The sequence below is a fragment of the Saccopteryx bilineata genome, chromosome 7 (genome assembly GCF_036850765.1).
Source record: "Saccopteryx bilineata isolate mSacBil1 chromosome 7, mSacBil1_pri_phased_curated, whole genome shotgun sequence".
Lineage (NCBI taxonomy): Eukaryota > Metazoa > Chordata > Mammalia > Chiroptera > Emballonuridae > Saccopteryx > Saccopteryx bilineata.
The window spans coordinates 5604277-5631827 of NC_089496.1; the positions used below are offsets into that span (position 1 = coordinate 5604277).

Sequence of the window (27551 nt, forward strand, 5' to 3'; positions counted from 1 at the left end):
GTGTTTTCTCTTGTGTTTAGTGTTCATTTCCTTTTTTGCATTTCAGAGCTCTTGGAATTAAACAGAACATCAATCTTCCATAGTCCTTTTGGATTTCTTGATCTTCATACAATGCTGCTGGATGAATATCAAGAGAGACTTTTTGTGGGAGGCAAGGATCTTGTGTATTCCCTCGGCTTGGAACAAATCAGCAGCGGCTATAGAGAGGTATGGAAGTATAAAACTATTTCTGGAGGGAAAGAAAAGTGGGGCGGGAGATATCTTCTTGCATAACGGTTACTTGACTTATTTTTTTATTACCTGAGTGGTACTTTTATTGAAAAAATAAAATATTCATTAAAATGATTAATCTCGAGAAAAGTTTTTAAACTGAGAAAATAAGACATTAAACTTTCTGGCACTGATCTCTGTATTTCCAGAAGACTTTCACTTGGTGCATTTGACATTCCTCCTGCAGGATGGCCCTTGTCACCACATTTATTGTCCTGAGACGTGGTCTGGAGCATGCTGACTTTTCAGCAGTCCCTGTAGGCTCTACTAACCCCCAAATTCTAGCTTGAAGGAAGACGGATATGTTATCTCAATGTAGCTAACTCATGTCCTTCTGTTGGTAATGTCACTGATTCGGGTGGAAGCTCCTTAAACAGGGTGGATTAAAGTATAATATTAAAATAGGCAAGTGCCCAACATTTTTGAGGAAAGATTAGCTATGTTAAGAAAAGTAGTTCTTACAGTCTATACTTATGAAGAATTAGACCGTCCTGTTTTTTTCAGGCCCATATCAACCTTACATAAAACGCAGAAATATTTAGACCATATTATTTTTTGTCATAAATGCATGTATTACACAATATATTTTCTTTATAATTGACTTATTTATTTTTATCTTTGTCAAATTGATTGATGTCCACATTTTAAAGTCATTTTTTAAAAGTTGATAATGAAAAGCAACATTCCTTTACCCCTTCCAGTTCCTAATACCTAGAGGAAATCAGTTAAAATTCCTTTGTTCTTTCTTCTGGTACTTATCCCAATATTTCTAAATTAAATTTGCATACTGTGCTCTTGGGTATCATTGATTTTAGACACTCCCTGTTGACTTTCTGTTACGGAAGGTGAGTTCTCTTTTCTGCAGTACTTCTAACTAGGCTCTGTTAGTCTGACCGCTGCTCCAGCAGCCTTCCCATCATCAGTCCCCCATCTCAGTGTAGCTGTACCACAGTACTTAGTTAACTAATAAGTATTTACATTATTATAACTAGGAAAATAGATCATATTTTTATTTCTCCCCTTCTCTCTGCAATTTTCTTATTTTCCTAGAATTACATATTATCCCATTTTTTTGCTTAGATTTTTATATTACTTTCACTAATTTTTTACCAAACACTCTACCAGAGTCTTCATACTCCTCTCAATATAGTGAAACACATCAGTTCAAAGTTTTTTGGTATTTAAGTGAGAGATGGATACCCTTTCTCTCTTCAACCTGGAGTTTAACTTCACCATTTCCTTGAGCACCCGCTTGATCTCCAGCTTATATAGAACCTGTGCCTTCAATTTTAGGGCTTATTCTGACATTTTACCAAAACATCTTTTAGTACTTTCTTGAAGAAAGAGTCAAAGTAAAAATATTGAATTCATATATATATAAGTTTTATTTCATTAAACATTTTTCTTCTTGCTTTTACAGATTATAGGTTGGAGGGAAGTATCAACTCAGAGTTGCTTCACTTTAGTTGTTTATTAGTTGCTTGTCCTATGTGTTTTCACGAGGCAAGCCCAGGGTTTCAAATTGACAACCTCAGCACTCCAGGTGAACAATTTAGCCACTGAGCCATTACAGGCCAGGAGAGTTTTATATCTTTGAAAATAATATTATTTAAACTTCAAACATAATTAATAGATGGATATAAAATTCTAGAATGAAGATCATTTTTTTCAGAATTTTGAAACTGTTGCTTCACTGTATTTAAATTTTTGGTATAGCAGCTAAGAAGACTAATTTCAAAATTTTGTATATAACCTGTGTCCTGCCACCCTATTCCTCTAATGCTGACCCCATGAGCCTCTGTATTTGAATTTTTCCAATGTATTTTTTTTTTTACAAGAGAGACAGAGAGAGGGACAGATAGGGAGAGACAGACAGGAAGGGGAGATGAGAAGCATCAATTCTTCATTGTGGCTCCTTAGTCTCCTTAGTTGATCATTGATAACTTTCTCATATGTGCCTTGACTGAGGATGGGTGGGCAACAGCCAAGCCAGTGACCCCTTGCTCAAGCCAGCAGCTTTGGGCTTCAAGCCAGTGACCTTTGGGTTCAAGTTAGTAACCATGTGGTTATATCTATGATCCCATGCTCAAACCAGCAATGCTGTGCTCCAGCTGGTGAGCCTGTACTCAAGCCTGCAACCTCAAGGCTTCATCCTTGAGTCTTCTGCATCCCAATCCCATGCTCTAACCACTGTGCAACCACCTGGTCAGCCCATTATTTCTTAAATTTGATCTTTTTTTCATCCACTGTGTGGTCTTCTATGGGGGCATCCCCATGGCCTTCAGCTTTGGAAAGTATTAATTTTTTCTTTGACATTTTTCTTCTCTTCATTTTTTTCTTGACTCTCTTTCTAGGGTTCCATAAGTCAGTGTTTTTTTAAAATCCTTTTTAAAATTTTTTACTTTTTTCAATTATAGTTGACATTTAATATTATTTTGTATTAGTTCAGGTATACAACATAATCAGACTTTTTTTCTCAATTGCCTGGCCTCACTGTTTATCATATAGACTTTGAACCATTTCTCCTGATTTCACCCCCTTGCTGTTCTCAGAGGAACCCTAAAAAACTTTCAGTTTCTCAGAATTTTGAATTTCTTTTCATGAATCAGCTTGCTTAGTGACTCCCTTCACCTCCCAGGACTGAGAGACAGCTTTTCCAGTGTGCAAAGCCAGTCAACACTTGCCCATGTTTTGTAGAACTTCCAAGATGTTACTGATATTTCTTTGGCAACTCTACCTAAGTTCTGTATGTGCCTTTTGGGTTAAGTCTCTTCACTTTCATTTTAAGAGTTGCAGGATAGAGTAGGAGCACATACTGGCCTTCTCTCTCTTTCCTTTTATTCTATCATCTTTAATTTTATTTTCTCTGTAGTTCTCAAAAGAGATGATTGAGCTCTCCTTTCTTTCTTTTTACACAAAACACATACACACAAAGTCCTCACTTAACACTGTCAGTAAGTTCTTGGAACTGTGGAGAAAAGACATGTAATGAAACCAGTTTTACTATAGGCTAATTAATTGTTGTAACCAATAGTTAAGTTCCTGTGGCATCTCACCAACATATAATGAAATGGTATTATTTGAAGACCACTCGTGTGTGTGTGTGTGTGTACACCCAGAAGATATGCACCAAAGGATCTGACATCCACAAGATTAAGAATCTGCATTAGGGAAGTAGTTCATATGTATCTATTATACACACACACGCACATACAGATGAATATACACCATGTCTCTAAGACCATCAATGACCTTCTTCCAGTCAAATTCTGTGTATTTTTCTCTCCTTTTCTTTTTCTTACTAACTATGGTTTTGACCATGTGGCTTTCTTCTTTTTCTCTCAGATATCTACATGCTCTGAGTTTCTGGGAAGGAATATCAAACTAGGGCTCATAAATATGGGGGCCACAGAATAATCTTTGTTTTGGACTAAATTATGTCGCCCTCAAATTCCAATATTTAAGCCCCAACTCCCAGTATCTCAGAATATAACTATATTTGGAGATAGGACCTTTAAAGACATGACTTAGTTAAAATGAACCCATTAGTATGGGCCCTAATTTCGTCTGACTGGTGTCTTTATAAAGAGAGGACATTTTGGCACACAAAAGGACATCAGGCCAGTTAGATCAGTTGGTTAGAGTGTTGTCCCGATATGTCAAGGTAGCAGTTTTGATCTTTGGTCAGATGCATACAAGAATCAACCAATTACTGCATGAATAAGTGGAGCAATGGATCCATCTTTCTCTCTCTGTCCCTTTTTTTTTCTATCCCTCCCTCTTTCTCCCTCCTCTGTCTCTCACAAATTATGATTAATAATGAAAGATATCAGGGAGGTACAGCCACAAAGGCAATACCATCTGAGAAGGTAGCCATTTGCAAGTTGTGAGAAGTCTCCAAAGAAATCAGTCCTGCTAATACCTTACTTAGCCTTGGCCTTCTAGCCTTCAGGACAAAATTAGTTTCTGTTGTTTAATCCACCCAGTCTGTGGTATTTTGTTACAACAATTCAACAACCTAATACATTCTCCATGTTAGAATTATGAGTATGTGAATGTTGACAGATCCTTCAAGGGATCTGACATCCAGAAGATTAAGAATCTGCATTAAGGAAGTAGTTCCTGGATCAGGATCATGTAGCTCTCTTAGAGTGGGTTCCTAGAGTCCACATGTGTAATAAGCTTTCAGGATGTACAAAAAATCTCAACAATTTTCTTGAGCTGTTTTTTCCTGTGTGGAACAAAAACCAAGAGATAGCAGCTTTCCACTCTGATATTGTTCCCTGTTAGACTGGAGGAAATTGAATTGCCTACTTATTCTCCTTTATTGTTTTGGCCTAATTATACCTTCAGGCCTTTAATGCTGGAAAGACCAGCTTTTATGGAGGAAATAACCTGTGAAACTACATAAAGGTAAGAGATCTGAAGAGTGATGAGGTTTTATGAACTGCATGTTAGGGAGTTAAATATAAAATAGTGTGTGGCATTGAAGCTTCAGGGTGCCATCAGCAAGGATATAGCCACCCAGATCATTAACTTGAATAACTTTCTTGCACTCTAGGGTAAATCCTCATTTTGTGGTGCCTGAAGTATATATGATTTGGCAGACCTATACAGGGCCTTTCAAACTTATAAATTTCAAAATAGCAAGGCCCTTCCGAGAGCCATGAAAGAGTAGGTGCCTGTAAGGAGTCCTGAAGCTTGAGCTTTGGGACTATTCAATAAACTATAGATATTTATAATGTAATGGAAAAGATATATATATATATATATATAGCCATATAGAAATCAATTTCATAAATAGCATATAACTCAATTAAGGTCCAAATAAAATGTAGTTTCCTGGCAGAGATGTAATTTATGTTGGGTTTTGAATGATAGTTGGAATTTTGATTCAGACAAATTGGTAGTGGGAATAGAATGAGTGAGGGGGAAGAAGGACAGACATTTTTGAGCAGTTTGAAATAATGACTAAGATCCTCGGCTGAAGTAAGCAGGTAAAGTGAGGGCCTGAGGTGGGGACAGGGTGCAGAGGGAGAGTTAGGGTGCAAGTGTGGTGGAGACCATATCCTGAAGAATAATGCCTGCTATGCTGTTAAAATTGATCTTCTAGGCCAGTGGTCCCCAATCTTTTTTGGGCCATAGACCAGTTTAATGTCAAAATATTTTCACGGACCGGCCTTTAGGGTGGGATGGATAAATGCACAAAATAAAATTATGCGACCGGCGTAAAAACTGTGGTATTTTTAAATATAATTGTCGAACTTAAGAGACAAGCGTCAAGAGTGAGTCTTAGATGGATGTAACAGAGGGAATCTGGTCATTTTTCAAAAATAAAACATCGTTCAGACTTAAATATAAATAAAACAGAAATAATATAAGTTATTTATTCTCTCTCTCTGCGGACCCCTACGGTCTGCGGCCCAGGGGTGAGGGCCCGCTGCTCTAGGCAATGCAGGAGCCAGTGGGAAGTCCCCTCCCGGGGGTGGGGGCCCGCTGCTCTAGGCAATGCAGGAGCCAGGGGAAAGTCCCAGCCAGGGGTGGTGGCCCGCTGCTCTAGGCAATGCAGGAGCCAGTGGGAGGTCCCGAATGGGTGCAAAACAGAATTAGGTTGTCCTTCACTGTGATTGTTTTAGCAGCAGCTTGTTTGGTAAGTGGGAGGAAGAGGTAAACAGAGCCTTGAAGCGAGGCAGCATTAGAATTGAAAGCCAAGTCCGTCTCTCTTAGCAACCTATGCTTTTTCCACCATAACATTATTGAGAACCAGGTTACTGCTTTGGTGTAAACTTTGTGCCTCCCAAACCCGTCTTCAGGGTACCATTAGTTCTGCCTTTTGCTATGAGGTCTTTCTTTCCTCTTGGTCCTTATTCCCTTCTACGTGTCTGCACTCTACCGTAGTAATGGTTAACAAACTAGTTGAACAGTTAGAGTTAGATGTTGGTAGTAGTGGTAGACAAAATCATTAATTAGTGAGAGAAGGAATAGAATCCTTTTTATTTACATGTGACAAAGGTTGAAAGCCCAGATGTTCAATTATTCAACCACTGATAAGAGATTAGCTGGTCTGTGTTCTGTCTATATAGCCCCTTGCTGTCCATGCACATTTGAGAATTCCTAAGACTTTCTAAAAACAAATCTAAGTTATTTACTAGTTTGAGGTATAAAATTGTTTTTATTCCACAAAGAAAACAAAAGTGGATGTTTGTTTACTTAAGCTATATTTTATAGAACTTCATAGAATATTCCATATTTAATAATGAACTTTTTAAAACAGACTTTCATCCATACTTTTTCTGTTTTTAAATTTCACCTTTTTTCCCCTACAATTACTCTTGCCATTATTATTTTAAGTTAAAAATTATACTACTTAATTTGAGTATCTGTAGATATAGCTGTGTTAAATACTTGTTTATAAAATATTTATACTTTCTCATTTATTCAATTTGATTGCATCAAAGGTAAAAAACATTCTCATATTTTAGAATTTAATTTTTTCTTGAATGAGAGAAAGGCTTTAAACTAATTTGTATATAAGTAGAATATGGTTTACACTAATGATAACAATTAAATTTTACCCATTAAAAGGGCATGTGTCTGGCCAATAGTATTTGTGTAATTAAAATATTGTTCTAATTCATATGTTTTGATGTATAAACATTTAAGTACAAATCATGTCTTCAGTCTAAAAAGTTGTATTTCTGGCATATAAACTGCTTGAATAATTATAGGCATTATAATTAAGTATAAAAGCATAAATACTGAGAAAGATAATATGTGTCAGATTAAAGATAACCTTTTATAAACCATTAGGACTTTTAATTTGTTACATTTTAAATATATTCTCTTATTATACAATTGTACCCCTGAAATCTATATAATTTTATTAATTAATATCACCCCAATAAATTCAATTAAAAATCATAAAATAAGCCTGACCTGTGGTGGCACAGTGGATAAAGCATCGACCTGGAAATGCTGAGGTCGCCGGTTTGAAACCCTGGGCTTGCCTGGTCAAGGCACATATGGGAGTTGATGCTTCCAGCTCCTCCCCACCTTCTCTCTCTCCGTCTCTGTCTCTCTCTCCCCCTTTCTCTCTCCTTTCTAAAAATGAATAAAAAATAAATTTAAAAAAATCATAAAATAAAATGTAATCTCTTGATTTTAAAGGTATTTATAGGACATAATATATACATTTGTGGGTACTGGTACTGTACATAAAGGTAAAAATATAGAATGAAAAACTAAAATATAAACAATTTTTATTAGAATAATAAAATTAGGAAAAGACTATTAGATGACATTATAATAGTGTCTTAGTCACTTAAATATATTCAATGAGAAGACATTTATATTAACTGAATAATTTTATTAAATATAAAATGAAATAATCTTTAGACAATGAAATTATTTCTTCTTTGTTCATTTGTGCTTGCTCTACTAAATTTCTGCATGTCATAACTTGTAACACTAAGTTGTTACATCATTAATTTGGTATAATTATGTGACTCTATAGGGAGTCCAGAAAAAATTACTTTGTAATTTAATTTTAGTTTTATTTTAGTTTTGTCTTTGAGATATGCAAGAATAGTAAATGGCCTCTTACTATGCATTGAAACAATTATATTATATTGTAAGTTTTATGATGAAATAAATGATGTGTATTTAACCTTTGGCTTTTTGTACCTTTTTGTAGCAGAGAATATGGAAATATCATTACACCCTGTGGTTTAATTGCTTTTAAAAAGGTTTTGTGCAGAACAAATAGGTTATTTTATAGATTTTGTTGATGCTAAACTCGGGAGCAGAACCAAAAGACATTTGACTGCCAAAAGAAATGAAGAAAATCACTTTCCTTACTACCTTTCCTTACTAACGTTTGTACGTGATAGTTTTAAAATAACTTTCAATTCCAGTGAGGTCTTTCTCTGTCATTTTTTCTCACCGGAGGGAACATTGAATGCAATCCTGAGCCTGTTAGATGTTATTTTAAACAAACCAAACTAATACAACAACAAAATCCGTGTAAACCTATAATTACATTGTTCCTTCAGAGAGTTCCATTGTGTTGGACTTCACAGTGGTGAGTGTGCATAATTTAATCTTCTACCTCTCTAGCTTTCATCTACCTAAATTTATCTGGTTAAGATCCTGTTCTCTGCCCTCAGAAATCCTACCAGTCTTTCAAAGCATAGATTATTGCTAAAATCCTACAGGATTTCCTTCTTGATTAAACTAGAAATTACTTTCTTCATTCATTTGACACTGATTACAGCATTTTCATTTCAGTGAATCTTATTTCTCAAACTTTTCTGTAATCTTTTTTAGTGAACTGACTTTTCAGAGACTGTTATAAAGTTATATGGATTAATATAATTAATCAAGTAGACATGGGATAAGCAGTGACTGCATTTGAGGCACTGTGCCAGGTAGACATTGCTGGAGTTACAGCAGTGAGCCAGCGCCTTGCCCTCTGTGACTTCCAGTCTAATAAGAGAGCAAAGCGTAAGTACACAAAGCATTGGAGCCCTAGGTAGGCAAAGTAAGAAAAACAATATAGAGAATCAAAGAGGGAGAAAAATATTATCAGGACAGGCTTTATTGTGAAACACTTTGTAAAATGTGCCTGAAAGAGTGATTTTGTTCGGCCTAGTACAGTTGTCATTATTAGGTCTGCTGCTGAAACTACACATTCTGACAATCCTAGAAAAGCCATTTATTTCTTCACCATCATGTTACATATTATCTTTCGTTTCTGTCAGGAACTGTGAAGCATCTGAGATTTTATCTCTCTTTCAAGACAAGTTAGCCTGTCACAATTTCACAGATGCTGGCAGAAGACTGGAGACTCCCTGGTCAGAGGAAAAGAACTTTATTACTTGCAGCACAGCATGTGGCATGAGCTTTTTGTTCCCCCTCAAATGCCACAGGGCATGAGGCTTCCTGGCCTAGGTAGATGCTACACAAACAGTGAATATGTGTTACAGCCAATTAACCAACCTCGGCATAGAAAAATCCCAATCTTATAAGGGGTCTGCTAGCAAACCTGTCCAACCTTTGCCCAGAGGGAGACATTACCTTTATTATCCTGGTCAGGAAACAAATTTTTCATTTGCCATGGAAGGAGATTCTATCTTTATCTTCCAAGGCTGTTTGAAACGATGGCGTGGAACAAAAGCTGTCCTTAGATGTGTAGATATGCTAGAGCAGGGGTCCCCAAACTACGGCCCGCCCGCGGCCGCATGTGGCCCCCTGAGGCCATTTATCCGGCCCCCACTGCACTTCCAGAAGAGGCATCTCTTTCATTGGTGGTCAGTGAGAGGAGCATAGTTCCCATTGAAATACTGATCAGTTTGTTGATTTAAATTTACTTGTTCTTTATTTTAAATATTGTATGTGTTCCCGTTTTGTTTTTTTACTTTAAAATAAGATATGTGCAGTGTGCATAGGGATTTGTTCATAGTTTTTTTATAGTCTGGCCCTCCAACGGTCTGAGGGACAGTGAACTGGCCCCCTGTGTAAAAAGTTTGGGGACCCCTGTGCTAGAGAATGGTCCTCACACAGTGTGTTTAAATAGTCCTGGAAATGATCATTGTGAAGCAATGATTTAGGAGAATATATGATTATATGTTGAGGCGGTTTATTGGCCTGGATACTATTTTATTATTGAAAACCTGAACTTGGTATGTTTTTCCAAAGAATTGGTTAAGTTATCTAATATATTGAAATTGTAGAAATATAGCTTTACAATTTATTTTCATAATGATGAAAAATGAATAAGAAAGTATGCTAATATTCTAAGAAAAAGAGACCTGCATTTCCTAAGTTAAGGATGTTAAGACTATAAAGCATTACTCTGAATTACAGATGAGGTGTTCTCTAATTTATTCATAGCAGTAAATGAATTAGTCATGAAAATCTTTACAATGATAGATGATACTAAAATGAGTTGATATTTTCTTTAGACACACACACGTTTCTCTAGCATATCCTTATGAATAATTTATGTATCCACAGTAAAATCATAATTTCAAAACCAAACTGAATCTCAAGTTAGAATGCATTTTTAAACTATCTGAGAAAATCTATTCATTGGTGCAAGATTTTTTCCCCAAATAATGGATCAGTAAAGTTACTGAATTCTACAGCGTTACTTCCAGCACCCCTACTCTATGATGGTGTGAGTGGGTGTCCTCAAGCTGATGCAAAGCTTCCCCTGAACCTGACTTGGTTGTATTTATGTGATATTTTTCCTGGATCATCCATGATCCAATGATGGATTCACTGCTACAATAAGAAAATTGATTCTAGGATTTTATACATGGATTTGGCTCTTTAGTTGATTTTTTTTTATATCCTTTTTTCTTTGTTGTTTTTCTGTCACAACATAAATATAAAAGCTCATGTGTTTTTGTTTAAACGTTTATATATATACACTGCACTACAAAAGATAAAGAACATTTAATGCTGAATATTAGTAATTTGGAGGGCCTGCTACACAAATAAGAACATAAAAATAACATTATATGCCTATAAGTGAAACCAAAGAGTGCTTACTTCTATGATAATAAAAATACCGTATTTTTCACTCCATAAGACGCACTCCCCCCCCCCCAAGTGGAGGGGAAAATGCGGCGTGTCTTATGGAGCGAAAAATACGGTATTTTATTAAATATTTTAACACACCATTTGGTTCAGAATATTTTTTTTTTCTTATTTTTCTCCTTAAAACCTTAGGTGTGTCTTATGGTCAGGAATGAAAAATACAGTAATTGTATAAGGATTATCATAATAAAATGCTATTGTACTCACTCTTATAAATTCCCAATATTTTTCATGTATAAGGGACTGGATTTGGCTACATAACATGTAAGATAAATGACAAGCCTCTTCTACTTCTAACACGTAAGTGCCTAACCTGATACAGCGCAGGCGCGCCTGCTGCCACATCATCCCACAGAAACTGGGAGGGTTCCCTTTAATTTGGTGCAGATTCCACATTTCTATCGTCTTTTGATGCTTTCCTGTGACCAGTCAAAAGTGTACCATGGCTTTACGGACACATTGTATATAGGGCAGAGCTTTTCTTAAAAAGCTTAAATCTTGATCATATTGGTATTCAAACATCTATATCAGATTTCAAAAACTAAAATGCCTTCGGGGGCCAGTCAGGGAGAAGTCTGAAGCAAATCAACTTGTCTGTCCCATTGAAAGAAGACTTAGATTTACAGTGCCACAGGAATGTCGCCACACAGGAATGCAAGCCTGTCGCCCATCTTCACATTTCTCTAGAAAAACTGGAAATGTGGAATTATATGCAAAATTTCTTAGTTTTGAATGCTGAGCACTAGTTAAAAAATAATTAAAAGTTTTCTCACTAAATAAAATATACCTTTAATCAGCAGCATCTTACATGTTGTTTGATAACTGTAATGTCCTTCCAGACCAGCAGAACACAGGAAGGGATGGTGGTGGATAGAGGGGAAGGAGATATCAGGCAGAGATAATTGGGAGCCAACAAATCCCTACGGGAGAAGAGTCAGGGATACTGGCACAGGCTGGCGGTAGAGCCTTCTGACAGTAAACTTGGACACTGAGTACTAGGCAGCTGCACGTGAACCCTTCTCAATCTAGGGCTCTTAAGCATCCTGAGGAGGAGAAAGCTATTTTTAGAAATAGTATCTTGAGAGTCCCAGGCTACTCTACTGGGAAATTTCTGTTCCTTCACCAAATGTTGACTTGAAAATAGGAAGTAATTGCCTACATACAGAAGGAAACCCCAAAAATATTGATGTCACGTGGTTCAAAGTGGCCATCAGGGAAAGAGAGGGAGAGAGAACATTTTAGGAATTCCTCAGATCAGTGCACATGGATCTAAGATACAGATGTTTGGAGGCAATGAAGAAAAACTAAAAGGTGTTCTGCTGAGAGCCAACATCCTTCAGAGTAGAACCCCTTGTCACCTGGCTAGCAGAAATGGCGAAGATGATCTGTTAGCATTGAGTAGAAGCTCCGTGGGACTCAGAAACACAATAAGGGGCTTATTGAAGTGTTTCAGTCTCGTAGGGTAGAGTGATTGATCCAGAAGATGCCCTGTTAATCTATTGAACTGTTGACTAGGAGGCCTAAGCAGCTGGGCACAGGAAACATTTGGGAGCATAGCAGTTACTCCAGTTACTTAAATGGATCATATGCCTTGGTTCCAACCCATGAGTCTACTCTGCATTGTGGGTTTGGACAGAGAGATATCCAATTTTGTGAGGAAGTTCCCAAATAATATTCCTTCTTTGCTAAAGCTGTGGTATGTGTTAGGTCACCAAGGAGGATACTCAAGGCCTGATGAGTTTTAAAAGAAATTTAGTTATGCAGCTGTCAACAGGTGAGCTGAGACCCTAGTGGCATCAGCAGTGAGAGGAAGAGAAGCTATAGCACAGGGGTTGGGAAACTATGGCTCGCGAGCCAGATGTGGCTCTTTTGATGGCTGCATCTGGCTCACAGACAAATCTTTAATAAAAATAATAATAATAACGTTAAAAATATTAAACATTCTCATGTATTACAGTCCATTCATTTCCTACTGCTCATATTCATGGTTGCGGGTGGCTGGAGCCAATCACAGCTGTCCTCCGGGACAACACCAAATTTTTATTAGATAATGCATAATGTAAACAGGTCATTGTGAAGTCAGGAAGTAAATTTCCCTCCTTTTAATCAAGTAGTCAGCTAGCTAATTGCAGAAACCCTTTTGATGAAGAAATAGCAAAAAGAAAAAAAGATGAGGAATATCGTACTTTTCAGCAGGAATGGACAGAGGAATTCGCCTTTGTGGAGAAAGCAGGTTCTGCAGTGTGTCTAATATGCAATGATAAAATTGCATCAATGAAATAGTCAAATATAAAGTGGCATTTTGGCACATGCCATACTACATTTGCATCGAAATATCCAGCGAGGGACAGCAGGAAGAAAGCATGTCAAGAGCTACTGTGCAGAGTGCAAGCTAGTCAGCAGGAACTTCTTGTTTGGACCCAATAAGGTGACTGGAATTCGGCTAGCTTTGCTGGTGCTTTAGCAACTGTGAGAAACGGAAAGCCATTCCCAGATGGAGAGTATGCCAAAACATTCATGCTTGATGATGCCAATGAATTTTTGATGACTTTTCGGATAAAGACAAGATAATCAAATGAATAAAAGACATGCCTCTGTTGGCAAGAACTGTTCACGATCATACCATCATGATGGCAAATCAAATTGAGCAACACAAGTGAAGAACATAAATGCAGCACCATTCTTTTCTCTCACTTTGGGTGAATCAACAGACATAAGCCTTTTATCCCAGTTCAGCGTGATTGTAAGGTATGCTGTCGGTGACACACTACATGAGGAAAGTCTTGCTGTTTTGCCTATGAAAGAGAACAAGAGGGGAGGATTTATTCTAGTCTTTCACTGAGTTTGCTAAAGAAAATAATCTACCAATGGATAAACTTATTTCAGTGTATACTGATGGTGCTGCATGCATGGTGGGGAAAAACAGAGGATTCGTAGCGCTTCTTCATGAATATGAAAAGAAACCAATCCTAAGTTTTCACTGCATCCTACATCAGGAGGCATTTTGTGCTCAGATGTGTGGTGAGCAGCTTGGTGAGGTGATGTTGCTGGTCATTGGGGTGGTCAACTTTATTGTTGCCCGAGTTTTAAATGATCACCAGTTTAAAACACTGCTGGATGAAGTTGGGAATAATTATCCTGGTCTGCTTCTGCACAGCAATGTGCATTGGTTTTCAAGAGGGAAGGTGCTCAGCCATTTTGCGGCTTGTCAGGGTGAAATCCGGACTTTTGTTGAAATCAAAAACGTTGAGCATCCTGAGTTAGCTAACATTGAGTGGCTCCTGAAGTTCTACTATCTCGTGAACATGACTGATCACGTGAGCCAGCTCAATGTGAAAATGCAAGGCATTGGAAATACAGTCTTATCCCTTCAACAAGCAGTGTTTGCATTTGAAAACAAGCTGGAACTCTTCATCGCCAACATTGAAACAGGTCGTTTACTACACTTTGAGAAACTGGGAGAGTCGGCCTGACCTGTGGTGGCGCAGTGGGATAAAGCGTCGACCTGGAACACTGAGGTCGCCAGTTCGAAACCTTGGGCTTGCCTGGTCAAGGCACATATGGGAGTTGATGCTTCCTGCTCCTCCCCCTTCTCTCTCTCTCTGTCTCTCTCTCTCACTCCTCTCTCTCTAAAAAAATCAATAAATAAAAATTAAAAAAAAATGGAACTGCTTTTTTTTTTTAAAAAAAGAAAAACTGGGAGAGTTTAAAGATGCATGCACAGCAAGTGACCCTGCTCAACATCTTGATCTCCAGCAGCTAGCGGGCTTCACATCTAATCTCCTGCAGTCATTCAAAGTGCACTTTGGAGAATTTCGTGAGCTCACTTGTCTTTTTAAGTTCATCACCTGTCCACACCAGTGTGCAGTGGACAGCGACAACCTGAGTTACATCCCCTGTCTCTCTGTCAGAGTTTTGAGCTACACGCTGCTGACCTGAACTTATTTACCCTCAGACATGTGAGTAAATAAGTTCAAGTCACTGAATGAAGATTTAGAAAGACTTGCATGACAGCAAGCAGAGTTGGCGAGTAAACACAAGTGGGGAGAAATGAAAAAACTTCAACCTGCAGACCAGCTGATTGTCAAAATTTGGAACGCGCTTCCCGTCACATACCACACACTGCAGCATGTGAGTATTGCTGTACTGACAATGTTTGGCTCTGCGTATGCATGTGAGCAGTCTTTCTCACATCTAAAGAACCTTTAGACCAACCTACGATCAAGATTAAAGGATGGAAGTCTCAACGCCTGCATGAAGCTTAACCTCACCACATATCAAACAGACTACAAAGCCATCAGCAAAACCATGCAGCACCAGAAGTTGCATTAATGGTAAGAAGTACTTTATTCATCATTGGTTAGCAATAGTATAACAACGTTATTAAAAAGAATTCAGAGACTTATTGTACTTTAAAAGTGTTGGTCTTACATAAAATGCACACATTTACTTGTATTTAGTGTTAAACATATTGTATGGCTTTCACGGAATTACATTTTAAAATATGTGGCGTTCATGGCTCTCTCAGCCAAAAAGGTTCCCGACCCCTGCCATAGCCCATATAGGACAGGACAGGGTGTGGTGGTGTTTCCTGCCACAGGCTGAAAACTTTTGTTACCTGTGGCAGTTAATTAATGGAGGAGGTGGTGATTAATGACTAAGTAACAGAATTTTCAGGTAAGTGATGGGAGGTGACTAACTGGCAGGATGTCTGAGGGTCAGGTGGAGGTAAGGTATCAATCAGGATTGCTTAGGTGAGAGTTATAGGAACTGCCCTAGCGCTGAACCACCTAAAATTCAACCTGGCTAGTTGAGGCTGTTAGTAAGGGGTCCTGGTCCTGAATCTAACCATATGGACTAAATTAAATGTTGAATCTAAAGTGCTCAGGACAAATCTAGAAAGCTAGTATTATCAAGTGTCAGTGAAGATTGCTGTTGGAAGGTATACACGTCACCATTCTAGAGAGCTATCTGGCACTGCATTCAGGCTGAATATGACCTAGTGATTCTGCTTCTGGTTATATCACAGTGGTATTCTCATACAGATCTCAAAAGGACATGTACAAAGATGTACTCGTGTTTTCTATGGTACAGATTTGTAGCCATCTGCGTGTCTATCACTGGGAGATAGATAAAAGGTATGGCAGGATCTGTACCTTGACTATCACAAAGCAACTGGAAACAACAGACTATATGTATACATAGAACTGTGTATAGCAATTTTTAAAAACTAGTTTTAATGAGTAAGACTGTAAGGTATTTTTCCCTGCCGAGAAGAAAGGAAGGGGCCGGAGCCACGAAGTGTGGAATAACAAAAGGCTTTATTGAGTACAGAGCACGCATCCGCCCAGTGAGGTTCCCTGGCCCCAAGGAAAGATGGAGGCCAGGGAAGTCGCAAGGGGTGACCCATTTGGGAGATATTTAAAGGGTCCCTAGGGTGGTCGAGCTAATATGACGTGGTGAAATCTCACTGGCTGGCAGACCGTTGCTTTTTTCCACGGGGTTCCTGCAAAGTTTCTTTTGGTGAGCTTGGTTGTGGGTGGGCCCAGCCAAAGTTCACGGGTCTGGCCTTTCCCCATTATCCACCAACCTTACAAAGACTACATAAATTTTAAAATGTGCACAGAAAGTAATATATATATATATAGTTTTTTCTTTTTTCTTTTTTTTTTTTTTGAGAGACAGAGAGGAAGGAGAGGGGGAGGGGTGGAGGAGCAGATGGGCGCTTCTCCTGTGTGCCCTGGCCGGGAATCAAACCTGGGACCTCTGCACGCCAGGCCGATGCTCTACCACTTAGCCAACCGGCCAGGGCCAAGTAATATATATATTTTACATGAATATATGAAAACAAAATTGCCTGACAACAGTTTACAATGATCGCCCCTTGGAGGGATGACAACAGAACATGGAGGAGGGAGGGGGAGGAAATAAATAAGAGAAGAACCTTCAAGACCAGTGAGAATTATGAGCTATGCACTGAGTAGTGTGGCAAACACAGACCTTTTCACATGAGTTTATTATGAAAGAAAGGAAAACTAAAAGTTTTTTCCACATTATCTGGCACATGGTATAATTAATTCTGTAGTTTAAGGAAAAAGCAGAACAGAAGCAGTCTGAGAAAAGAAAATGATAATGAAGTTTTCTTTCATTAAAAATACTCTTCACAGTCAGAAATCTAGCATCAGATAACAACTATTGAGTGATTTCTGCCGGTGACCACAGCAACGTGCTAGGTACAACTGAAGATAAAAGAAGAAATAATTGATGTATTTTCTCTCTTTAAAGAAGAAAGCAATAAACATGATATATAGTGAAAAATACCTGAAATCCAGTGGGAATCTGGTCGAGCTAATGTTTTAATAATTAAAGACTTTCATGTGGTGTATTATTAGGTGATACATTATAAATAAGCACTTCAAGAGCCATTAATCCTTTAATCCTTTCATGCAGAAACTGTTCCTGAGGCCAGCACACACCAAGTTCTGTGCTATGTGGTAAAAATAAAAAGGGCCTGACAAGGTCATGCCAGACTTAAAGGGACAGAGAGGTTCAGGAGACAGACTAGACCGCAGAGCTTACGTAATGTGGGTTAAATACAGAGAAGAGCTCCTTCAAGTGTGCGCAGCCTGCAAAGGGCTGAGACTTGAGGGGAGCCTTCAAACAGTTTTTCACCAAGGTTTAGCATGCTTGGAATCTCAGAGATAGGTGTCTTAATTATGCCAATAACGATGTAAAAAAGATAGTCTCGTTTTATCCTTTCAGAAAATAGAAACAAAATGTATTCAATTGCAGAAAAAAAATGAAATGGTTTTTCAGTGTGGTTTGTTTTTATATGCAGTTGCATAACAGTACATTATTTTTTATTTTAGATACACTGGCCTAGCACAGCACTAAAAATAGAAGAATGCATAATGAAAGGAAAAGATGCAGTAAGTATTTATTCATTGTAAATTATCAAATCGTCAGTGATATCTCTTACCTATCACAACGAACCGAATCCCTAACTTTTTATTTGCTTTAAAAGCCATATATGTAATTTATTTTAGGAATATATATATAATATACATGTATATGTTATATATATATATAATTATTTAAAAATTAATTTCAACATAGAGTCAGAGTAAAGGAAGCTAAGATGCCATCCAGAATTCGTTTTTTATTTTATTATATTTTAATAAACTCAGATTTATAAATTCCTTATACTAATGTTTTCTTCCTGTTCATTTGGGAATAAAACAATTGTAAGTAATTTTTTAATTCAAGGAAGAGTTAAGCACACTCTGAGATTTCATTTCACTTTACCTAGTAAATTAGAATCACATAGAAACAAAAGGAAAAAGAAGAAAAAGTTTGTAAGAAGAAGGCAAAAGCAGTAAACATGCCTGACATATTCCACAGTTGTTGTTTTTTTTATACTAATTTTATTTTTTTAATGGGGCAACATCAATAAATCAGGATACATATATTCAAAGATAACATGTCCAGGTTATCTTGTCGTTCAATTATGTTGCATACCCATCACCCAAAGTCAGATTGTCCTCTGTCACCTTCTATCTAGTTTTCTTGGTGCCCCTCCTCCTCCCCCTTTCCCTGTCCCTCTCCCCCCTCCCCTCATAACCACCACACTTTTATCAATGTCTCTTAGTATCACTTTTATGTCCCACCTACGTATGGAATAATGCAGTTCCTGGTTTTTTCTGATTTACATACTTCACTTTGTTAATGTTATCAAGATCCCACCATTTTGCTGTAAATGATCTGATGTGATCATTTCCTATGGCTGAGTAGTATTCCATAGTGTATATGTGCCACATCTTCTTTATCCAGTCATCTATTGACGGGCTTTTTGATTGTTTCCATGTCCTGGCCACTGTGAACAATACTGCAATAAACATGGGGCTGCATGTGTCTTTACGTATCAATGTTTCTGAGTTTATGGGGTATATACCCAGTAGAGGGATTGCTGGGTCATAAGGTAGTTCTATTTTCAGTTTTTTGAGGAACCACCATACTTTCTTCCATAATGGTTGTACTACTTTACATTCCCACCAACAGTGTATGAGGGTTCCTTTTCCTCCACAGCCTCTCCAACATTTGCTATTACCTGTCTTGTTAATAATAGCTAATCTAACAGGTGTGAGGTGGTACCTGATTGTAGTTTTGATTTGCATTTCTCTAATAACTAAAGAAGATGAGCATCTTTTCATATATCTGTTGGCCATTTGTATTTCTTCCTGGGAGAAGTGTCTGTTCATGTCCTTTTCCCATTTTTTTATTGGATTGTTTGTTTGTTTGTTGTTGAGTTTTATGAGTTCTTTGTATATTTTGGATATTAGGCCCTTTATTTTGAAAATATTTCCCATTTAGTTGGCTGTCTGTTTATTTTGTTATCAGTTTCTCTTGCTGAGCAAAAACTTCTTAGTCTGATGTAGTCCCATTCATTCATTTTTGCCTTCACTTTTCTTGCCTTTGGAGTCAAATTCATAAAATGCTCTTTAAAACCCAGGTCCATGAGTTGAGTACCTATGTCTTCTTCTATGTACTTAATTGTTTCAGGTCTTATGTTTAGATCTTTGATCCATTTTGAGTTAATTTTTGTACAGAGGGAGAGACTGTAGTCCAGTTTCATTCTTTTGCATGTGGCTTTCCAATTTTCCCAGCACCATTTATTGAAGAGGCTTTCTTTTCTCCATTGTGTGCTGTTGACCCTTTTATCAAAAGTTATTTGACTATATATATGTGGTTTTATTTCTGGGTTTTCTATTCTGTTCCATTGTTCTGAGTGTCTATTTTTCTGCCAATACCATGCTGTTTTGATTGTCGTGGCCCTATAATAGAGTTTGAAGTCAGGTATTGTAATGCTCCCAGCTTCATTCTTTTTCTTTAGGATTGCTTTGTCTATTTGGGGTTTTTTATAGTTCCATATAAATCTGATGATTTTTTGCTCCATTTCTTTAAAAAGTATCATTGGAATTTTGATGGGAATTGCATTAAATTTGTATATTGCTTTGGGTAATATAGCCATCTTGATTATATTTATTCTTTCTAACCAAGAACGAGGAATATTCTTCCATCTCATTATATCTTTTTTGATTTCCCTTAACAATGGTTTATAGTTTTCATTATATAAGTCCTTTACATTCTTTGTTATGTTTATTCCTAGGTATTTTATTTTTTTTGTTGCAATCATGAAGGGGATTATTCTTTTGAGTTCGTTCTCAAATGTTTCATTGTTGGCATATAGAAAGGCTATTGACTTCTGTATGTTAATTTTGTATCCTGCGTCCTTACTGTATTGGCTTATTGTTTCTAGTAGTCTTTTTGTGGATTCTTTGGGGTTTTCGATGTATAGGATCATATCATCTGCAGAAAGTGATACCTTTACTTCTTCTTTTCCGATATGGATGCCTTTTATTTCTTTGTCTTGTCTGATTGCTCTGGCTAGAACCTCTAGTACCACATTAAATAAGAGTGGAGAGAGTGGACAACCCTGTCTTGTTCCTAATTTAAGGGGGAAAGCCTTCAGTTTTGTGCCATTTAATATGATGTTAGCTGATTGTTTATCATATATGGCCTTTATCATGTTGAGATATTTTCCTTCTATACCCATTTTGTTGAGAGTCTATTTCTATTTTAAATTCTCTGTCATTTAACTCCAAGGTTTCCAATATATTAAATTTTTTCTCCATAGATTTTTCCTTATCTATCTGTGTTACCTCTCTTTCTTTTGTATCCATGATATTCGATTTCTCTTCCTTAATGGCATCTGAGGGTTGTTTTGTTGATAGTATTAATGAGATTTAGTAAAGAATAAAAAGTTAAAAAAATAAAATATCAAAAAGAGTTTTTTTTAAATATTAATAATTAAATAAAATAAAAATTAAAAAAAAGGAAATTATTCCCCCCCTCCTTTTTTCCTCTTCTCTCCTCTCCCCTCTTTCTTGAGAAAATCTTGTGGTGAACTGTGAATTATATTGTACTAAATAGAACAAACAATGCCTGTAATGGAGGGCCTGAATTGAGGAGAAGTAATAAAGGGGCAAAAAACAAAAAACAAACAAACAAAAAAACAAAAAAAGGGGTGTATGGACCCACAAAAAGAAAATAAGGAAAAAATTTGGGTCAAGAATAAAATGATTTCCTTTTAGGTGTTGGTTGACTAAGAGTTATGATGAGAGGAATAAGAGGGAAACAGGAAAATGGGACAAATTAAAAAGTTACTATTGTATTTAGTGGAACAAGAACTAGATAAAATGGAGAACCAGGGATGGGAGCACTGCTAGTGAGTTAAAAAGGTGAAGTAAAAGCCCCCCAAAATGCCACAAACATAAGTTTGAGTCCCAGATAAGATATTGTTCGTTATTGAGGTTTGAATGAGAGGAGACGTAAAGGAGAAAGGAAGAAACTAATATAGAGGGAGAAAAGAAAGAGACAGTGAGAAAAAAAAGAGGGAACCACTAAAGAAGAAAAAGAAAAAAGAGGAGATAGAGAGAGTTAAAGGTTTTGGAGTGCAACCCTCATAGAGAGAAAGGAAGAAGAAAGATAATGGGAGATGTAACACTTATGGGTAATGTAGTTCAAGGAGAGGAGAGAGTAAGACCAGCAGAGAGTTAAACGACCAAATTGGAGGAGGAAAAAAAAAATCAAGAATGAAGATAAGAGAAACAAATGAACAAATATAATAAAATGGGATAGGTTATAAAGTCTGCGGATTATTCTTGATTTTGAGAGGTTATCTTCTTGCTTTTTCTTTTCTCTCCCTCTTCCTGGTCGGTGACTCTGTACTCCGGGTTCTGCTTCTTTGGCACGCTCAGGTAGAGGTTTGCAGTTGATAAGTCTCTATGGCAATGTCATGTATTGTGCTTCAGTCTCGTTGGCAGTCGAGGCTCATTAGCATTTATAGGCTCTGCCAGTGAGAGAGTCCATGTTCCTGGAACCTCTCTCCTAGTCTTTCCTTCCTCAATTAGTAGCCTGATAATCCAGCTATGGGGTTGCTGCTGCCTCTGCCTGGATAGTAAGAGACTCAAAGAGCTGGCAACTCCCCACTCTATTCCCACTCAGCACAGGGCTCTGGGTAAGGCTCAGTCAGTCAGAGCTGCTAGCATAATCAGGCGGGGCTTCCGCCCACTCAAAGACCTCTGGCTCTGCCACTCTGTCCAGTAACATGGGCAGGCGCCCACTTCCGGGGTGCTTGGAGAAAACTCTCGCTCACTATCTGCGCGCACAGACCAGGATATTAGGCCGACAGTCTCACACTCTGAGTGAAACCCCCTCCCGCACAGAAAAGTTTCAGCATTGGAATTGGCTTTCTCTCCCTCCCCATGCGCTGCTTTTTCAGGGCGCTGGGGTGGCCCGGAGATTTCACTTTCAGCCCACACAGAGGTCCCTGACTCTGCCTCTCTGTGGGACAACACGGGCGCCCACTGCTGAGGCACTGGGAGGAATCTCTCGCCCACTATCTGCGCATGCCGACCAGGAGATCAGGGAAAATGGCTGCCCCACTTGTCTTTCTTTGTCTGGGTTTGGCGCGAGTGTTAGCTTGTATTGCCCGGGTTGCCACAGGAACAGTTTTTCCTCAGCTTGGATCTCCGTGCCACAGTCTGGTTCGGCCATTTGTGCCATGGCCTGGATCTATTCACCCCCTTTGCCCACCTTAGTTTCTATATTCTCAGTTCCCAGTGAAAGCAACCCTGTTTAGGTTAGTGAGGAAGGCGGAGCATTTCTTACTCCCTATTTCCTTCGGGGTTTGATTATATATATATAGCCAATTTTTCGCTCGACCATACCTTCGGGTGTATTGCGAAACATCTGGAGGGTCCAAGGATAGATTTTTCTGTTTCTGGTTGAAGATCTTGTTGAGTTTTGGGGAGATTTATCAGTATCGCTTCCTACCGCACCATTACTCTGACGTCATCTCCCCCCACAGTTTTCCTACTTACAGATTCAATATTCCATTGTCAGAATTCCACAGTCAGAGGGTTGGCACAGGTAACTAATGCATGAGAGAAGGAAGGACCTTCACCTGCTAGGAGTCGCTGGCCGATAACACCGTGCACATCTTTGGAGAAAAACCTGCACATCTCTTTTAGAAAGTTAACTGATCCTGTTTTTCAGAAAGCAAACTAAATGAAATGTAAAAGATGAATACATGTTACAAAAACTTTAATCTCTCTAACAACTGGATCACTGCCAAGGAATGAGTCAAGACATACTTGTTGTCTTGGTCCTCAGCATGATGCTAACTAATTGAGCACATTCTAAGGTTATGTCAGTCTAAGCCCAGCCAACCCAAAATGTGATCTGACTGGCTCAGTCAAGATGTGACAGTGTTTCGAGAGATAAGAAGCAGGTGCTTACAGCAATATGAGAATAGAATATTTTCCCCATGTTTGGGGGAAAATAGGTAATTGCAACTATATGGGTCAGCCATAGAATAAAATGTTACATGAGTGGGAAATTGAAGAAATAAATATGTGCCCTGAAAAATCAGTGTAGTGCTACAACCTAAATTATTTATGCTGAGATGATTCTGCTGGCTTTTTATTCTAACACTGTTATATGAGAGACTTTAAGGTCATGATCTGTCCTTATAAAATATTGTATTTACTTATTATTTCATTATTGCATGCATTAATATAAAAATAATAGTTAGCATTAAAAGAGTTTAGTATTTCTCTCATAATTTTTAAAAAATAAAGTAGCAATACTTAATTTGCAAACAAAGTGTTTGCCAGAATTAATTTATCCAAGTTGGTTTGAAGCAACTTTAAACTTTTTTTTCATTCAGTATACTGATTATAAAACTTGCCAAATGACTGATCTCTGAAAACTTTAAGCATGTAATATGTATTAGGTACTACATTTGTTTAATGGGAAAATACAAAGGTAAGTAAAATGAAGATTCTGTCCTCAAAAAGCTTACAGTTGCACACCAGTGTAGGCAAACTAAAGCTTCTAAGTTCAGTGTGGTCTCCACAAATAAGTTCCATTAGCACAGGCATATACAGTCATTTGTGTATTGTCCACAGCTGCTTTTTTTCTATTGCTGCAGAGGTTAGTAGTTGCAACCAGAATATAAGTAGTAGAGATCAGCTTGCCATCAAACTAAATAAATATACAATATGATCCTTTACTGAAAATATTTGCTGATCGCTGGACTGTACTCTGAGTATAATTACTATAAAATGTTATTTTTATTGGCTAGCTTTCTATTTACTTGAAAATTCTCTATGAAAGTGCTTTATGTGAATTTATATTTGAAGATATACTTATTTTGCTAACTATTAAATCTCTATAATGCTCTATAGTCTGCACATTTATTTATGAGTAAAGAAGTTTTTCTAATTATTGATTTTCTGACTTTATGCTGATTCATTGTTTATATATATACTTTTTAAAAAATAATAGCGTTGGGAATAACTTAATTATTTAGTGGAACAGATTGCTGTGCAAATCCTTACATTTGAATAAATATTTGAACATTGCTTTTTTATTTCTCAGTTGTATACCAGAATTCATAAAAATGCTACAGTCCCATTATTAAATGTAATTCCTACATAGCTGCTAACAAAAATGTGCATCTGCCACCCAGATCTCTTCTTCACTTGGCCCTTGACCTTACTTCATCTACCGCTCTTGTCTCCTCTAGCCAAGGGAGACTTAAACATGAGATTCCTGGGGTTAGGAAAAACAAAAGTCAAAAAAAGGGCTAAACATTGTTATTTCACTAACCAGTATCTTCTTTTTTTTCTGCTTTAGAGTGAATGTGCAAATTTTGTTCGGGTTTTGCATCACTACAACAGGACACACCTTCTGACCTGTGGCACTGGAGCTTTTGACCCACTTTGTGCCTTCATCAGAGTTGGGTACCATTTGGAGGTACGACTGTTGCATCCACTGCTATCATTAAAACCAATGATGAACAGAGCTCTGTTTTTAAAGGATAGTAGTGGGATTTCTGTCAACAAAACAGAAAAGCATTTGTGAAATACTGATTCAGTTTGCTTGAGTCAGAGAAATGATCTCTTGGGGCCTTTAAATTCTTTGTCAGCTTTAACATTTGTGAACAAATTAATTATTTATGTATTCTGTCACTGAACAATTTCATTTATTCAATATGGCCACTTAAAATATTTCTTAATATGAAAATATGTTCTCTATTGTGGTCTTCTATAAATTTTTATTAAGGTAACCATCAAACTGAAATGAATATATAAATGAATTTATATATGCATGTATATATAAATCAATTTATATTAATAAATTACTACATGTAATATTTTATAAAGGAAATGCAAGGACTTGTTGGTTCTGTAATTTTTCATTAGCCAGGTGAGGTGGGGAGGTGGAATTGGGGATAAGGAGAGATTGCAACTGACAAGCTCTGTAAGAGTGGGTGAGTGAGAGCTATACGTCTCTTTCTAGACCACATCACTAAGCGACATGCAATAATGAGAGCAAATCTCAACTGAATTCTACCACACACATAAGGGTTACTAATGAGTAGGCTTGCAGATTAGTCATACAATCTATTTCAACAAACTGGACGAACTCTCAACTCTCATTTATTGTATGCACACTTTCAACAACCTTACATCACCATTTCTCTCTGAAGCATATTAAACGATATTCTTATGTCAGAATCTGTTTTTTACCTTTCACTTAGGTAAGAAGGCAGAATCCTCCATTAAGATAGGACACAGATACAACAGAGCTCTATATATTCTGTAGTTGAGTAGCTAGACTCCCTTGATTCTTATATCCCAGTTATGAGAGGGCAACTATGACTATAACATCATTTCAGCCTGCATATATAAAGAACATTCATTTCTCTAGTGAAAAGTTATTCTTGATATTTCTTATACTAGTTAACACTCAGGTGCACATATAATTAATAGTATCTGAAGTGCTTATTCTGAGCTATGTCAGAGAGTTCCCTGATTGAGGTACTTCATTGTTAAGTGTTCTTATAGGCCAGGTTTTTGATTAGCATATTTTAAATGTTAACTAACCATCTCTAGTTGTAGATTAAAGTTAAATAGCATGCACAAACACATCCCAACAAATTTACTAAATTATTTTAAAGAAAGAGTGCAGATGATATAATAGAGGAGAACTTTAGCTGGAGATGTAGTAGAGAAGTAGGTCAAGTGCAAAGTCAGAATGTTTACATACCAGTAATACAAATATAAAAGTATATGTATGTATATATATATACATATATATATATATACATACATACATATATGTGTACAAACCCATGTATGCATATTTATAAAGTCAGAATGTAGTATATGAATCTGTGGTGTAGATCTATTGGAAACAAATCTTCTGTTTTTATTTATCTGAAAATGCCTTTATTTCATCTTTATTTTTGAAAGATAATCTCTTTGTATATAGAATTCAGGGTTTGTTTTTTTAATAAATTTTTATTAATGTTAATGGGATGACATTAATAATTCAGGGTACATATATTCAAAGAAAACATGTCTAGGGTATCTTGTCATTAAATTATGTTGCATACCCCTCACCCAGAGTCAGATTGTCCTCCGTCTCCCTCTATCTAGTTTTCTCTGTGCCCCTCCCCCTCCCCCTAACTCTCTCCCTCCCTCCCTCCTGTGTCCTCCCTCCCCCCACCCCTGGTAACCACCACTCTCTTGTCCATGTCTCTTAGTCTCATTTTTATGTTCCACCAATGTATGGAATCATGTAGTTCTTGTTTTTTTCTGATTTACTTATTTCACTCCGTATAATGTTATCAAGATCCCACCATTTTGCTGTAAATTATCTGATGTCATCATTTCTTATGGCTGAGTAGTATTCCATAGTGTATATGTGCCACATCTTCTTTATCCAGTCTTCTATTGAAGGGCTTTTTGGTTGTTTCCATGTCTTGGCTACTGTGAACAGTGCTGCAATGAACATAGGGCTACATGTGTCTTTACGTATCAATGATTCTGAGGTTTTGGGGTATATACCCAGTAGAGGGATTGCTGGGTCATAAGGTAGTTCTATTTGCAGTTTTTTGAGGAACCACCATACTTTCCTCCATAATGGTTGTACTACTTTACATTCCCACCAACAGTATATGAGGGTTCCTTTTTCTCCACAGCCTCTCCAACATTTGCTATTACCCGTCTTGTTGATAATAGCTAATCTAACAGGGGTGAGGTGGTATCTCATTGTAGTTTTGATTTGCATTTCTCTAATAACTAATGAAGCTGAGCATCTTTTTATATATCTGTTGGCCATTTGTATTTCTTCCTGGGAGAAGTGTCTGTTCATGTCCTCTTCCCATTTTTTTATTGGATTGTTTGTTTGTTTGTTGTTGAGTTTTATGAGTTCTTTGTATATTTTGGATATTAGGCCCTTATCTGAGCTAATGTTTGAAAATATAATTTCCCATTTAGTTGGCTGTCTGTTTATTTTGATATCAGTTTCTCTTGCTGAGCAAAAACTTTTTATTTTGATGTAGTCCCATTCATTTATCTTTGCCTTCACTTCTCTTGCCTTTGGAGTCAAATTCATAAAATGCTCTTTAAAACCCAGGTGCATGAGTTGAGTACCTATGTCTTCTTCTATGTACTTTATTGTTTCAGATCTTATATTTAGGTCTTTAATCCATTTTGAATTAATTTTAGTACAAGGGGACAGGCTGTAGTCGAGTTTCATTCTTT

At 37.2% G+C, this 27551-nt stretch overlaps 1 protein-coding gene across 1 annotated transcript in view; it reads left to right on the plus strand.

The window, feature by feature from the left end:
• The window catches only part of SEMA3E (semaphorin 3E), a 322573-nt gene that overhangs the window by 172360 nt on the left and 122662 nt on the right, over positions 1–27551 (plus strand). Inside the window, exons 2-4 of the mRNA XM_066239333.1 lie at positions 47–207; positions 17742–17801; positions 24634–24753. Coding sequence (XP_066095430.1) covers positions 47–207; positions 17742–17801; positions 24634–24753 — 341 coding nt within the window. The remainder of the gene's footprint in view (positions 1–46; positions 208–17741; positions 17802–24633; positions 24754–27551) is intronic.